Source organism: Sminthopsis crassicaudata, chromosome 4 (genome assembly GCF_048593235.1).
Source record: "Sminthopsis crassicaudata isolate SCR6 chromosome 4, ASM4859323v1, whole genome shotgun sequence".
Lineage (NCBI taxonomy): Eukaryota > Metazoa > Chordata > Mammalia > Dasyuromorphia > Dasyuridae > Sminthopsis > Sminthopsis crassicaudata.
The window spans coordinates 104,398,647-104,415,274 of NC_133620.1; the positions used below are offsets into that span (position 1 = coordinate 104,398,647).

The 16,628-nt window shown below is 34.2% G+C and overlaps 1 protein-coding gene across 5 annotated transcripts in view; it reads left to right on the forward strand.

Annotated features, from left to right (window-relative positions):
- Positions 1-16,628, forward strand: part of LOC141565663 (C4b-binding protein alpha chain-like) — a 66,404-nt gene that overhangs the window by 23,421 nt on the left and 26,355 nt on the right. For 4 of the 5 annotated variants that reach the window (XR_012489081.1, XM_074309052.1, XM_074309051.1 and 1 more), the window contains exons 5-6: positions 404-598; positions 7,684-7,866. Coding sequence is in view for 3 of the 5 variants with exons in the window: in XM_074309052.1 (XP_074165153.1) it covers positions 404-598; positions 7,684-7,866 (378 nt within the window). In the remaining 2 variants the exon portion in view is untranslated. Of the gene's footprint in view, positions 1-403; positions 599-7,683; positions 7,898-16,628 lie in introns of all 5 variants that reach the window. The other variant, XR_012489082.1, reaches the window with a different exon arrangement.

The window sequence follows — 16,628 nt, forward strand, 5'->3', positions numbered from 1 at the left end:
TCTTCTTCATTTTGGTTCATTTTCTATCATAATTTTGTTATTTTTGTTTTTATAGTTTTGTTATTATAATACACATAGTATAATATGTTATGGTGTATTTTTAAATTTTTCTTCATTTTTGCTTCTGTCTTTATGAAATTCTATATTGATTTATGCTTATAATCTAAAAGAGTTGGTCAAAGGTTTGAGAGGTTAAGTAACTTGCTCAGGATGCATGCATCTATCAGAAGAGAGAACTGAATCTAGATCTTCCTGATTCTGAAAAAGCCTTTCTACTATGGCATAATGCCTTTCAGGTAGGGAAGAAATGGAAAGAGGGAGAAGAAGAAACTTAAAGAAGCTAAAGTCTCATTCAAATCACTATTGAGCTAACTTTGTACTTGTGTGTATGTTTGCTTTGTAGTCATTCGCTGTCTTCCACCTCCAAAAGTTGACAATGGCCAATACACAGAAGATTTTCAAGAATTTTTTACTTATGGCTCATCGGTGAGATATACATGTGATCAAACATATTCACTCATTGGAAATGAATCCATCCATTGTACTACTATGAACATGAAAGATGGAGAATGGAGTGGCCCTCCCCCTCAATGCAAAGGTGATTCATTTTTATGTATTTGATTCATTGATTTATCCAGGGGTTCTCAAACTATGGCCCGTGGGCCAGATGCAGCCTGCTGAGGACATTTATGCGGCCCGCCGGGTTATAGCAAATGGGCTGAGGGGTGGAGACAGATGTGAGTTTTTGTTTTTACTATAGTCCAGACCTCCAACAGTCTGAGGGACAGTGAATTGGACCCCTATTTAAAAAGTTTGAGGACTGAATTTTATACACATATGAAAAGAGAATTAGAAAAAAAATAATTACTTCGTCATTCCTACAAAATGAAGATGCTAATTATTGTTTTAAAAGTTAATACTGCTGTGATACTATTTAAGAAAATTACAAACATTTGAAGATCCACTATAGTTAGTTTTGCATATTTATATATTTCTCTTTGTGAATCTCTTTTCCTTAAATATACTTGTATAAACAACACATCATCAGTTAGTTTCATTTTTAGCCCCCACCTTTGACAAGTTGAGTTCATATCATTTACACACATAGTCTCATTGAACCACTCATTGAACAAGAGTTTACTAAGATTACATTATAAGTCAGGTTCTGCCAGGTATTAGGGACACAAAGACAAAATGAAGTAATCCTTACACTCAAGAAACTTACCGTCTAATAAAGTGAATAAAATGTACATATGCAGGAAGCAGATATAAGGTAACTACAAGGGAAGGTACCAATAGCTCTGTATATCTGAAGGAATTAGTATGTGTGTGTCTGTATGTGTATATCATCACATCTTTATATTTTAAGTATCAGAAGCTATAGACAAACCTTTCTCCTAATTAGCTTCCTCAAAAAAGATTCTGTCATCTGTTAGGTTCTTACTAAGTGCTAATGAAATAATAAGATATTAGGTTCTTACTAAGTGCTAAGTCGGTACTTGACAATTTTCTAGTTCTGGCCTTTCCTGGGAGTTTGACTTGTGAATTCCTGGGGAAGAGCTTGGGAGGAGCAAGTTCATTGGTTGAAGTGGTTCTTCCCAGAACCCCTTGCATTATCCCACACCCATTCTCTGGGAAGATAAAGAGGGCAGCTCTGGAGAAAAAAGTCAGTCTCTGCTCTAGACCAGGCTTGATGCGGCTCTCTGCAGGAAGGGATGTCACTTCTCTGGATGAGAGTTAACAGCAACTGTCTGGAGACAACGGTTCTCTACAGGAAGAAGAATCTGTCTGAGAGATTTGAGTTGACACAGCAGATCTCCTCCCAGAGAGCGATTGGCAGCTTCTGGAGACAACAGCATGTTACAGTCATCATCCTCAAAATTTGGAAGTTAAGGAAAAATTGGTGTCAGGATAAGATCCATGTAGCTAAAAATTTCTATGTAAAAATAATTGCATTTTATTAAATTTGATGTCATGATATTTATAAATTATATTTTATGTTGGTTTATTTAACATGAAATATAAATCTATCCTTTTAATAATAACAACTAGCATTTATATAACATTTTAAGATTTGCAAAGTACTTTATAAATACTATGTCATTTTATCTTCACAACAACTCTGAGATATAAATGTTCTTACTATTCTCATTTTACTAGGAGATTGAGGTGGATATAAATTTATTTGTTTAGGTTCACTCAGCAGTAAGCACTTAAGGTTTCATATGAAGTCTGGTCTTCCTAATTCCAGGTCCAGAATTCTATCCACTGTATCACCTATCTACCTATGTAATCTAGATCACCAACTATATCATAAATGAAATTAACTATTTTGTATCTTGTATCTACCAAAAATGTGGAAATTCATTTTTTTTTTAATTTTACGTGTGTGTGTGTGTGTGTAGAAAGATTAAGGAACTTTACCCAGTGGTATTTTGGAAAGTTGTAAAGTTTTTGTTGTATTGGTTCTTTAATAGAAAGCAGTTAATTGCCAACCAAAGGAGCAAATTAGTGTCATCTTAAGAGAACCTGAGGGAAAAGTATTATAAATCAAGGATTCAACTGAATCCTCCAGAGATTGAGCCCTAACTTCAGTGAAAAGGCACAGCCAGCTGGCAACTTTCCAGAATTACTATGAGAGATGACAACAGAAAAAAAAAATAAGCAATGCTTTTGTCATGGAAAGGGGCAAGATGAATTTTACAGTGCTCATCAGAGAAGAATATCACTCCTGCAAAATAATTCCTGTGGGTGTACAAAGTGCAATTTGGTCTCTCACCTAGAGAAAGTGAAAGGGGGAAAGAAAACCTTTCTACTCTCCTGTGCTTACAGTAGTGTTTCATAATCACTTGTCAAGGAATTTGGCCAAAGATCACAGGACCACAGATAATGTTTTTTTTTCAATGATTCCATCTGAAGATAAAGACCAGAAATGAAAGATATATTTGGGAAAGGAAGAACTGGTTAAGAAGATAGTGGTTGACTGTTAGGATCACCTTGTCACTGTCCAGACAACCTGAGTTCTCACCTTGTAATCCTAACAGTTGACAATAGCATTTAGAGTTTTTAACCATTACTTCAATGTAGGATATAATGCACATAAAGCAGAATGAAATCTGCACAATAAGGACTGAGGAAAATTATATATGTGTGTATACATCCATATATTCATATATGGATGTGTACCTATATATGCATATATATATATATATATATATATATATATATATATATATATATATATATATATATATATATATATATATATATATATATATATACATCAATTTGTACATCTTAACATTTCTTTTGAGCTACTGCAAATCTGCTTTGCTCACAGAGCAGAGTACTTTCTTTGATATGGGCATGTCATGCTGGGTGGTGATATACCATGTCTCACAATCAAGTCCAAAGTTCTTCGTGTAAGCACCTGCCTTGTGTGAGTTTTCCATAAAATTTTCTTTTAGACAAATATGTGTTTGGCATTTAAACAATGTGATCAGCCCATCCAAGTTGCACTCTCTGCAGTAGAATTTGAATGCTTAGCAGTTCAGCTGGAAAAAGTACCTCAGTGTCCAATACTTTATCTTAGGAATAAAGAAAAGATAGCTATCCATAGTATAGGGGAAAGCTCTCATGCTCAGAAGCTGAGGAACTTGAGTTCAAAGCCTAATACTTCCATTTATTTACTATCCTGGATATCTCTTTCTTTATATGCAAAATGAGAGGATGATGAGAATAGACTGTCTCTGGGGTGCCTTCCAGAATTACATACATGATTCTATCATAGCTTATAGTAATTATGGAAAATCACTGAAAACAGACTAAGGCAGATGTCTATATTTTTTAAAAAGAAAGAAGGTGTCACCTGAATATAAAGCCAGTGAGGTTTACTTTAATTCCTGGGAAAATCACAAAAGTTTTTTTTTTTAATTTTTAAATAATATTTTATTTGAAAAACAATTTTAAACTTTCTTTTTAAAAACTTGAGTTCCAAATTCTCTTCCTCTTTTCTTCCTTCTGCATTTTTGAGATGGCAATCTGATATAGACTATACATGTATAATCAGGCAAAACATATTTCTGTATGGTTCATGTTGTGAAAAAAAACAGACCAAAAAAAACCACTCTCCCCAAAATAAAGTGGAAAATAATATATTTTAATCTGCAGTTTTTTCTCTGGAGGTAAATGGTATTTTTATGAGTTCTTTGTAAATGGCTTGGATCATTGTATTGCTGGAAATAACTAAGTCATTCAAAGTTGATCATACAATATTACTGATACTGTTTACACAGTGTTCTAGTCCACTTTGTATTAGTTCGTGTAAGTCTTTTTAGGTTTTCTGGAGAGTATTTGCTTGTGCTTTCTTATAAGATGGTAGCTATTTCCCAATTGATGAATGCCCTCCAATTCCAATCCCCTCCAATTTCACTTATTATTTTTATTCTTTCCAATTTTCATTTATCACAAAAAAGAACTACTATGAACATTTTTGTACAAATAGATCCTTTGTCTTTTTCTTTTCCCTTAATCTCTTTGGGATTCAGATTTAGTAATACTGGGTCAAAGGATTTGCAGTTTTATAGCCCTTTGGCCATAGTTCCAAATTGCGCTCCAGAACAGTTGGATCAGTTCAGAATTCCAATAATGCATTAGTGTCCCACACCCATTCCAATATTTATTTGTAAGAGCCCTTTAAATGGGCGCCACAGTGCATCGGGAGATTGAGTGGTCCAGAAGTAATTTCTATGGATATTAGGACTGCCTTGTAGGTGGGATCCTGTCCATTTTGAGATAGCTTCGTAATGGGTGACTCTCTCACTGATTGGCTGTGTGTGTGACCTCACAGGCCCTTTATAAGCCCACTGCAGGCAGCAGTCGCTCTCTTTAACCTGGCGCTCTTCACCCTGGCTCCCTAGCCTGGGTGGCCAAGCCAAGATGGGTAACCAAAAGAGGTAAGGATTTTAGTAGTGAACACGTGGGTCTTCTGACCAGGTGTTCACTCGGGAACCAACAAGTCAGGGCATCAGTCAGGACATTATGTGAGTAGGTATAATAAAGGCTTTTAAGATTACATGTGGCTGTTCTTGAGCGAGCTACCGGTTATTAAGCTATAGATTCAAGAGACTATGGCCAGAGACCTTTGAAGGCCTCAGAGGAGGCAAGCCGGGTAGAGTTCACACTGCTAAGCACAGTGGTCAAAGGTACTCTGGTGGGTCTAGGACAGACTAGTAATAGTAACTGCCAGGGAGAGCACGTTACATTTATTATTTTCCTTTCTAAAATCATCTTGGCCAACCTGAAGGTGTGAAATGGTACCTCAGAATTGTTTTAATGTGCATTTCTCTAATCAATAGTAATTCAGAGCATTTTTTAATGACTACAGATAGCTTTGATTTCTTCATCTGAAAGCTGCCTACCATTTATCAATTTGGGGAATGATTTATATAGAACGTTTTCTTTTTAAAGAGAATTTTATGAATTTAGAAGGGAAAGCCAATGATCAGTAAGAGGCATCATGGTATGATTACAGACAAGTCATAATAGACCAATCTTATTTTCTTTTTAGCTTGAATTGTTAGAATGATAGGTCCTGGAAATGTTGTATAATATAGCATTCTTAGATTTTAGCAGAACCTGTAACATTTCTAATATTATCATTCATTTGCTGCCCTGTTGCCTGCTCCATATTCAGAACAAAACTAGAGCAGCCATGCTTGAAAGGAACTAGAAAGTATGCAGTACTTGCTGGACTCCATAACTACTAGTAATGGCTTGTACCAGGGGCCATGTTCTTAAGGAACTTGCACCTTGGGATCCTGCTCTCCCAATTGGTAACTATCTCAAAATATTATTGTTTTCTTTCTCTTTCTTACCCTCCCACCTCTCCATTATTTCTGGAACTACTAACCACTAGTTGGATCAACTCTTCTCATATAGAATTTGTCAATCTAATTTACTACAGTATGGTTCTACTCACCATCCCTGTAACTTTCTGGACCGAACTGCCCCTCCCAGATCAGCAACCTTTTTTGTATGTAGTTTAGAATGTAATAATGACTAGCACTTTAAAGTTTATAAAGCACTTTGCAATTTGCACTCTTTTATCCTCCTCAGAACTATGAAAGGTAAGTGCTATCATCATCTGCTTTTATAGATAAATAAAATGCAACAAACATAGATTAAGTGACTTGTTCCCAAGATCACACAGTAAGTAAGAGGGTTTAGGCAAATTTAAACTGAAGCTTATTTGACTCCAGATCCAGTGACTACCCCCTAGCCATGTCTAGCTGGGTCTTCATGTAAGTGAGGGACACATTTGCTTTTGTATCTCCAACACTTATTACAATGCTTGATACATAGTAAGCATTTAATAACTTAAGTTTTTTTCCCTCCATTCATTTATTCATTCACTCATGCATTCCTCTTCACCAGGCCATCCATCACCATGACCTCACCACCACCACTAAGAACTTTTTGTTCTTAGAACTGTAATTTAATCAACACTACCATTGCTTCTTAAAAGGCTGTGGCAGTTGAGTGGCTTGTTGTTTCCCTCAACACTGTTGTGATTCCTAGACCATAATTCCCTTCCTTCCTATCATTCATATAGATAGATAGGTAGGTAGATGACAGAGAAAAGACACTCACGTGTTTGTGTATATGTAAAATAATAAAAATGTCATATACACATAAGTATACATATATGTGTGTGTATGTATATACATACATATGTGTGTGTCCTCCCCCATTAAGTTGGAAGATGGAACTATCTGTCTTTTGCATCCCTCACTGTATTTGGTACATAGTAAACTCTTAATAAATAAATAATTTTCATTAATTTTATTTATTGTACAAGATAAAAATTACAAACTTTTGCAATTAACTAAAAAGATAAAAACATAATTTTAATGTAATATTTTTGTTAACTATGTTTTCTCTTCTAATCTCTGCTATATCAATATACACATCTTATATCCCTTTTTAAATTTTAGATAAAATATATGTACATGTTATAGAAACTGATGTGCATTTCCACCATATATTGATAGCAAGGAAGCATGATGCGGACAGACTCATTTTCCTGAATTCAAATTTGCCCTCAGACACTTTGTACCTGTGTGATTCTAGGCAAGTCTCTTCACTCTGATTGCTTCAGTTTCCTCATCTGTAAAATGAGCTGGAGAAGGAAATGACAAACCACTCCAAAGTCTTTACCAAGAAAACCCCAAATGCTACACAAAGGGTCAGACACAACTGAAATGACTAAACAACAACTACCTCCACCACATATGCTGTAAATATCTATGCACTTTGTATTTATCTTGTTTATAAATTACTTATGGGAAGTATTTTTAAAAACCTTCTTCTAACCATTATTCCCAAACATCTAATTCTCTTCCATATACTTTGTTAATTTATTAATGATGAGGCTAGCTTTACAAATGAAATTAGGTCTGAAAATATTTTTGGTGGTTCATTTTTTACCCAGTGCTCCAACCTCACATTATAATATTATATAAACATAAAAGACACAAAATGAAAAAATGACATTAATGAGCATTCTTTTAATAAACAAAAAAAGAATATTTTCCAGGAGGTTTTTTTTAAGCCTTTTTGTTTGTTTGTTTTCAATACCTCTCTTACTTTGATGTAAACTTGTTTGATTCGTTTAATTTTCAGTTGTCCGTTGTGAAAGTCCACTTCTCCCAAATGGACATCTGCTATCTGGAAGAAGGCCACCTTATACTTATAAAGAAACTTTGATCTTGGAATGTGATTCTGGATTTTACTTGGAAGGCGAGGAAAAGATTTCCTGTGGTGCTGACAACAGCTGGGTTCCTCGTATTCCACAATGTAAACCAGGTAAGTACCAGCACTTCAGAAAGAAAAAATAGTACTTCTTTTTTTTTTCTGTTTTCTCCAAAATCTCTATGACTTCATTGGGGTGGAGATACTGTCTACTGTTAAATATATGCATAATTATGAAGTTGTATAAATCCAAACTCAGACACTTAACTAGCTATGTGACTATGGTCAAATCCTTTAACCTCTGTCTGCCTCAGTTTCCTTATCAGTAAAGGAGTGATAATAAAAGCATCTTCCCCTGGTTATTGTGCGAATCAATCATGATAACATTTGTAAGATGCTTCACATAGTACCTGGCACATAGTAGGCATTTACTAAATGCTCATTACCTTCCTTCTTTCCTTCCTTTCTTCTCTGAGTACTCAGAGTTTGCAGGTAGAATACTGGCCAGACTGAAAAAATTAGCCTAGTGATAAAGAAGTAGACTATACTCTGAAATGTTAAAATGATAAAAATTTCCACATAACTTTCTCCATTGTTCCATCTTCACCCCATATCTGGAAAGATTTCTTCAATCTAATTTCAGATGCAATGTACCCTATAGCTATATTCATTTCATCATATAGGATACAAATAAGAGGAAAACTGTCCACTTTCCAAATCAGAAACTCCTTTCCTACTTTTCCTAAGAAACAAAAAGAATAGAAATAGGTATTGTAAATCTAGAGTACTTCTTAGGGATCACAAGATACATCAACTAGTTCAAGAAACTGTGGGAGGGTTTCACAGCTTTCAAAAACTGTTTATACTGGGATCTAGGAATCTGCCTAAGGACTCAACTTGGCCTGGCAGTATCAACTCTCAGTGCCAATAAACAACTTGTATTTTTGCTCTTGGTCGTTGCAGTCTATCCATCGGAACAGGTGGAGATTTGAGCAACCATTATAGCGGCATCCACAACTGAAAACATCAGTCTATTCTCTCTTTATGACCAATAAGATTGGTGCTGTATTTAGCACTGCTATATTCCTTATCTTTGCTGAATCACCAAATTAATAATCAGAAGTCTTTTGAAGGGGGGAGAAGGGCCATTTGGGAGAATATTTGGTCTCACGTGCTTTCTTTTCACTTCTCCCACTAACATAGCACCTCCTCTCCCCCATTTCCTTTCCAGTTAACATTTATGTTATAAAATAAAGCCATTAGAAATATTCTATTAGCCTAGAGTGGGCTTCATAAAACTCTTGAAATAGACTTGGCTAAGTTTCAGCTCAAAAGCCATCATTCCAAGAATGATTCAGCATCCTTCTTGGAAGCAATGAATTTCAAAGCAAACTTTCTCCTTCAATGACTGCAAATAATTATGATGAAGACTATGAAGATATATTTTAAAATCTTATCTAACATATGTGCTTAGGTGTTTTTTCCTCTTTTATTATCCAGAATACAATTCTATTTTTCAAATATTTCTTCATAATATAATAATAGCTCACATTTATATAATGTGATATAAAAGCTATTCTTCATAATATACTTCTGTACTGTTATATTGTGATATATATATATATATATGTAATTGACTATGCTTCAGTTTTGAAAATGTCATCCACACAACTCTTTGAGGTTGATAATATTATTTTATTGAGAATAAAAATATTGTGCTTAGTGATTAAATAATTCAAGTTATAATTCAAATAATAAGTAATGGTATGCTTCCTTTATATATGAAAGGCAATATGCTACAGTGTATATAGAAAGCAGGCCTCAAAGACAAAGACTGGTCTTGCCTAAGATATATACTGGCCCAAGTGTTCCAAGGCTGTCATTCTGAGAGAAGATTCTGATTGTATCAAGTCAATGACTTTTCCTCACTTAAGAGTTCCTTATTTCAATGAAATCATAAGCCCCATCCTATTTTATATGTGAAAAAATTAATGCTCAGAAAAGTTCAGGTACTTGTTGTAGTTACACAGCTATCTTTCTCTTAAACCACATATTTCAGAATTTGTTATTGTTGTTTGCCTTCTAGAGTTTACACTGTGGTAGGAAAGTTAACGTCCACAAGTCCACAAGTAAATATAATAAAAGCAGAAGGGATTTTCTATGCAAATGAAAATCACAGGACTTGTGAAATTACTATTTAAAATTGTTACCATCAAAAAATAAATAAATAAGTAAATATTTGTATATATGTTTACTTCCATAAATATAATAAAATTCAAGAGCTATGAGCTACAAACAATTATGGGCACATAGAGAAAAAAGAGATTATATAAGGTTTCAGGGAGATCTCACAAGCTCCCTTTTGGTATTTCCAAACTAATTAGATTCTCTATTAACTTATTCCCTCTGATCTAAAATCAGAATGCCTTTTAAAATTATATAAAAATATAAAATTCTACTCTTCCTCTTAAGAGTCACACTTACAATTAAGTTTCTTAGTGAAAGTGTCAGTAATTATCAAAAAGTGAATAATTGTTTATTATTGTTATTGTTGTAATAAGGGAGTTGGTTTGGTTCTATTGTATTTATTTTGGTTTTGTGTATCTAAAATGCTGCTGCTGAGATGAATCCATTTCTAAATATCTCTCTCCTGTCACTCTTATCCAGAGGGCCATCCCTTGTGGCAAGCAAAAGAAAAGAAAGGGGAAAGAGGGAGAAAAGAAAAGCATTTCAGTAAAATTAACCAACATATTCATGGAATTTGACAGTATAAGGAATGTTTCACACCTCGTACACACACACCCTTTTTTTCTGAGGAAAGGGAGGTGCCAAATGCCAAATCTTAAGTGTTTTGTTTTTGTTGGAATGGTGGTGGTGGTAATGGGCAGTGGCTACCCTAATATGGTTACATTGACATTCCAGTCTCAGATCACTCTCCCACAGAATTTTGTTCGCATATTTGCCTAGGGACAAATATATCCCTACTATTTTGCATATCAGTGCAAGGATGAGGGAGTTGTTCTTTTCAACTTGGTATATACTTAGAGAAGAAAAGAGCTTCAGTAGAGTAATCCCTGTATCTAGATTTTAGGAAGCTTAGAGATTTTCTGGTGTTCTAGCCCAACTCTTCCTCTTTCACCCATTTTAGAAATGAGACTTAATGAGATTCAGAATAGCTATGATACTTCATGAAGGCCACAGAGCTTACAAATAATAAAACCTGGTAATTATTAAATCCAAGTCTTCTGAATCCAGATATAGTATAGTATTTCTGCTTTCTTAACATTTTTAGCAAATTTGAAAACATTTCAATTCAATAAACATAAGCACTTTCAAAACCCAAAGTACAATCTCAAGATCTTAAACATTTTACTCTTTACTCAAAATCACTTATTGTCTTCATTTTCCTTGATGTTCTAGATCTTTTGTTTTTATAGATGTCTCCCTAGTGCAAATCCAAATTTGCCTTAATGATTTCCTAGGTAAATTTCTGTAGACTTTAGGATAATGTTTGAATTGATATTTACTAATGATATTGATCTATAGTTCTTTGCCTTATCCTTTCTGGATTTAGCTGTTAGAACTATATTTGTCTCATAAAAAAAGTCTAGTAAAATGCTTTCTTTCTCAACTTCTGAGAAAAGTTTCTGTAGTAATTGGTTATTAGTTCTTTTAAAATTTGATAGTAGTAGGGGAAGGGAGGGAGAAAAATTTGGAACACAAGGTTTTGCAAAGGTGAATGTTGAAAACTATCTTTTCATGTATTTTAAAAATAATTTTTTTTAATTTAAAAATAAAAATTTGATAGTATTTCCCCATCAGTACTACACATTTTGTTTTGGTTTTTCTTTACCTAGTTCTATTTCCTTTTCTGAGATTGAAATATTTAAGATCTCTATTTTGGTGTTCTATTAACAAGAGTATTTCACTCAGTTCATTTACTATTTTGTTAATTAATTTTCCATCCTCTTACTAGATTAGCTAAAAGTTTACCAGTTTTGTTAAGTCTATTCAAAGAAAGCTTTGGTTTCTCAAATCTATAATCTTTTTCACTTACAATTTATCTATTTCTCTTCAAATTTTGAGTATCTTCTCTTTATGCTTATTTTGTGTTTTATTTTGGGGTTTGCTTGCTAATATTTTATTTAAAAAAATTTTAATACTATTTTATTCTTTCACCAGTTACATGTCAAGAAAAATTTATACCTTCATTTTTTCAAAATTCTGAATTCCAAATTTTTTTCCCTTCTAAACATGGTAAGCAGATTGACATAATTTATATATGTGCTATGATGTAAAATAAATTTCTATATTAGTCATGGTTATAAAAGAAGAAACAGATCAAAATGGGGAGAAAACCAAGAAATAATAAACTAAGTGAGAAAAATATCCTTCAATCTGCCTTCAGAGTACATTAATTTTTTTATCTGGTTATGGATAGCATTTTCCTTTATTAGTTTTTTGTACTTCTCTTGGATCATTATGTTGTTGAGAAAAGCTACCAATCATGGTAGATCATCATACAACCTTGCTGATACTGTGTGAAATGATTTTCTGGTTCTACTCATTTCATTCTGCATTAGTTATACAAGCCTTTCCAAGTTTTTCTGAAATCTACCTATTCAACATTTTCTATTGCACAGTGGTATTCCATTACATTCATATAACACAGCTTGTTCAGCCATTCTTCAATTGATGGGCATCCCCTCAATTTCCAATATTTGCCACTACAATATAAATATTTTTTGCACATATATGTTCTTTCCCTTCTTTTATGATCTCCTTGTAATATCTAATAGTGTTATCGCTAGATCAAAGGGTATGTACAGTTTGATTGCCCTTTTGGTATAGTTCCAAATTGCTCTTCAGAATAGTTAAATTAGTTCAGAACTTCACCAACAGTGCATTAGTGTCCTAATTTTCCCATATCCTCTCCAATCCTTTATCATTTTCCTTTTTTGTCATATTGATCAATCTGGTAGGTATGAGATAGTCTCTTAGATTTGTTTTAATATAAATTTCTCTAATCAAAAGTGATTTAGAATACTTCTTCATATGCTTATAGATAGCTTTGATTTCTTGATCTAAAAGTACCTGTTCATGTCCTTTGACCATTTATGAATTTCGGAATGGCTTGGATTCTTATATATTTTACTCAGTTCTCTGTTTGAGAAATGAAGCTTTTATCAGAGATATTTTATGTTAAAATTATTTCCTAGCTTTATGCTTCACTTCTTATCTTGGTTGCATTGTTTTTGTTTGAACAAAAGCTTTTTATTTAAAAAATAAAAAAAAAAATCTGTTTTCCATTTTGTAATTCTTTCTGTTTCTTGTTGATCATGAATTTTTTTCCTTCCTCATAGGTTTAACAAGTAGACTATTCCTTGCTTTTCTGATTTACTTATGATGTCAACCTTTTCTGTCTAAATCATGTATGCATTTTGAATTTATCTTGGCATATGGTATGAGATATTGGTCTTTGTGATAACCTGGTTTGTGTCCTGTTGTTTTCCAATTTTCCCAACAATTTTAGTCAAAAAGTGAGTTCTTAATCCAAAAGTCAGAGTCTTTGGGTTTATCAAACACTAAGTAACTTTTATCATTGACTACTGTGTCATGTGTACCAAGTTTACTCCAATGATGCATCACACTATTTTTTAGCCAGTACCAGACAGTTTCAATGATTATTACTTTATAATACATTCTGAGATCTGGTATTTCTACAAGTTATATTTTCCCGTTTAGTTCCCTTGATATTCTTGAACTTTTCTTCTTGCAATAAATTTTGTTACTATTTTTTCTAGTTTTTTGGTAGTTTGATTGATATGACACTTAATGAGCATATTAATTTAGACATAATTATCATTTTATTACATTGGTGCAACCTAGCCATGGACAATTGCTATTTTTACAGTTGTTTAGATCTGACTTTATGTGAAGAATGTTTTGTAATTGTGTTCATATAATTCCTGGGTTTTTCTTGGCAGTCAGACTTCCAAGTGTTTTATATTGTTTACAGTTATTTTAAGTGGAATTCTGCTATTTCTTGATGCTGAGTTTTATTGGTCATAGAAAAAAATTCTGATGATTTGTGTAGGTCAATTTTATATCCTGCAAATTTAATGAAGTTGCTAATTATTTCAAATAGTTTTTTAATTGATGTTCTAAGATTCTCTAAGTATATTATCATATCATCTGCAAATACTGATAGTTTTGTTTTCTCACTACCTACACTAATTGCCTCAATTTGTTTTTCTTCTCTTATTGCTAAAGCTAACATTTTTAGTACTGTAATAATGGACATCCTTACTTCACCCTGACCTTATTGGGAAAATATCTAATTTATCCTTATTATAGATAATGCTTTGCTTATAGTTTTAGGTAAATATTGCTTATCATTTTAAGGAATATTCCCTCTATTCCTATGCTTTCTAGTGTTTTTAATAAAAATAGGTGCTGTGTTTTGTCAAAATCTTTTGCAGCTTCTATATCAGCCTCCTTTCTGCTTTTTCCACTTCTTGTTATTCCTTGTGAACGTAGCACAGCTGGCTCTCTGAATTACTTTGAGCTCACTTTCACATCATGGTAAAATACTGGAGAAGGATAAATATTCTTTTTAGGGGAAAATACTATGTTATGATCCACATTTAGTTCCCATGGTCCTCTCTCTAAATGCTTTCTACATCACAAGTCTATTGGAATTGGTTTGAATCATCTCATTGTTGAAAAGAGCCAAGTCCATCACACTTGATTATCATGTAATCTTGTAGTTGCTGTGTAGAATGTTCCCTTGTTTCTACTCACTTCACTTAGCATCAGTTCGTGTAAACCTTTCCATGCTTTGCTGAAATCAGACTGCTCATCATTTCTTAGAGAACAATAATATTCCATTCATTCATATACCATAACATATTCAGCCATTCTCCAACTGATGGACATCCACTTAGCTTCTAGTTCCTTGCCATCAAAAAAAAAAAAAAAAAAGAAAGAAAAAAGAAAAAAGAAAAAAAGAAAGAAAGAAAGAAAAAAAAAAAAAAGCTGCTATAAACATTTTTGCACATGTAGATTCTTTTCCCTTTTTATGATCTCTTTGGGATACAGACCCAGTAGAGACATTGCTGGATCAAAGGGTATGCTTAGTTTGATAGTCCTTTAAGCATAGTTCCAAATTGCACTGCAGAATAGTTAGATAAGTTCATAATTCCACAACAATGTATTAGTGTCCCAGTTTTCTCATATCCCCTCCAACATTTGTCATTATCTTTTCCTGTCATCTTATGTGGTGAATGTGCTAGCATCCTAGGTACTTTAGAATCAGCTGGAGTCAGGATAAACAAAAGTCTTTATTCTTGGTCTTTAGCAGTAGAAGTGAAAGGAGTGGATGTGTAGGATCTTTGGGACCTCACTGCCTTGTCTCTCTCGCAGTGACCCTGGCTAGTCTCACTGCACCTCCTAGTCCCTCCCACAATTCTCTGTATAAACCAAATGATTGGGCCAGCACAGGATAGTGGGAAGGCCATTTTCCAAGCATATTCTTATAGAATATTGTCCAATCAGTAATTAGCCTCAGATGCTCGATTGTCCAACCCCAGTTCATTGACTCAAGAGTTTCAACCCTTTACATCTCCCGCTTTCTTTTGTTTTAAAACACAGGTGGTCACACCATTCCTGACTTCTCAGGGAGATGAGAAACCCAAAAAGGAGGTGATCACTCCCTCCCTGACTTCTCAGGAAAAGAAGTGGAAAAACCAAAAAGGAGATGATCACACTCTCCCTGACAGCTCAGGAAGGGAGATGAAAAGCACCAAAGGGAAGTGGGGATTGCTAGTAGGTTTCTGGGCTGAAAGATCTTATTAGAAACAGGTATGCACAAGCCTATCACATGGAAGGTATTACACAAGCACATAGCAATAACACACAGGCTATTAGTGATGATTCTCCCCACAGCCAGAGCAGGCTCAATGTGGTGTAACAAACATGAATTGTAGATGCAAGTAGTGCTATAACAAAAATATATATATAAACATGGTCTTATAAAAGATTTCCAGAAGTCCTAGAAGGAGGGTATATAAACAACAGTCACATATAAGCCTTCTTCAGCAGCCAAGAGATAGTCCAAAACCAATCTATTGTCCATTGCTTCACATGTCAGGGAATCCAATGATCCCCACAAGTTTTTGAAGTCCTGCAAGAGTCTTTTTATGTGTTAGGGAATCCAATGATTCCTGCAGATTTTGAAATCCTGCAACAATTTTATCATGTCTCAGAGAATCCAATGATTCCTGAGGGTTTAGAAGTCCTACAATAGTCTTATCATGTCTCAGAGAATCCAATAATTCCTGATAGTTTTGAAGTCCTACTACAGTCTTTTCATGTCTCAGGGATTCCAATGATTCCTGAGGATTTTGAAGTCCAACAATTCTTGATGTCCATGAGTCAAATGCCATAACTGCCATGCTCTTTAAGTGGTGGGCACAGTCAGCAATGGAACCATCTGATGTTTCTTGGGTCTTGTCCTTTGTTTCAAGGGTCTGATCCGTCTCTCTCCAATGGACAAGGTGAATACGGCTCGTTGGCACCCAACTGATTCCTTCTCCATCTATAGAGATATAAGCAAACTTTCTCCTCCAAGCAGTTAACCTATCTGATCCCTTCCATTCACCACTTTCTGGGTCTCTCCACATCACCTGGCGATTATCTAAAGACAATGGAGCTGCTAGCACTGGACACTGCCCTTCTGGTGGGTTATAAAACCTGTCTGCCAGAGCCAGTGCGTCTTTGTCAAAAATCAAGGAGTTAATAGTATAAAGAGCTAGATTTAGAAGTTCTCTAGGGTTACCTGTGCTCCCCCTTTCTTTTGTTTTTGGAGGAGCATC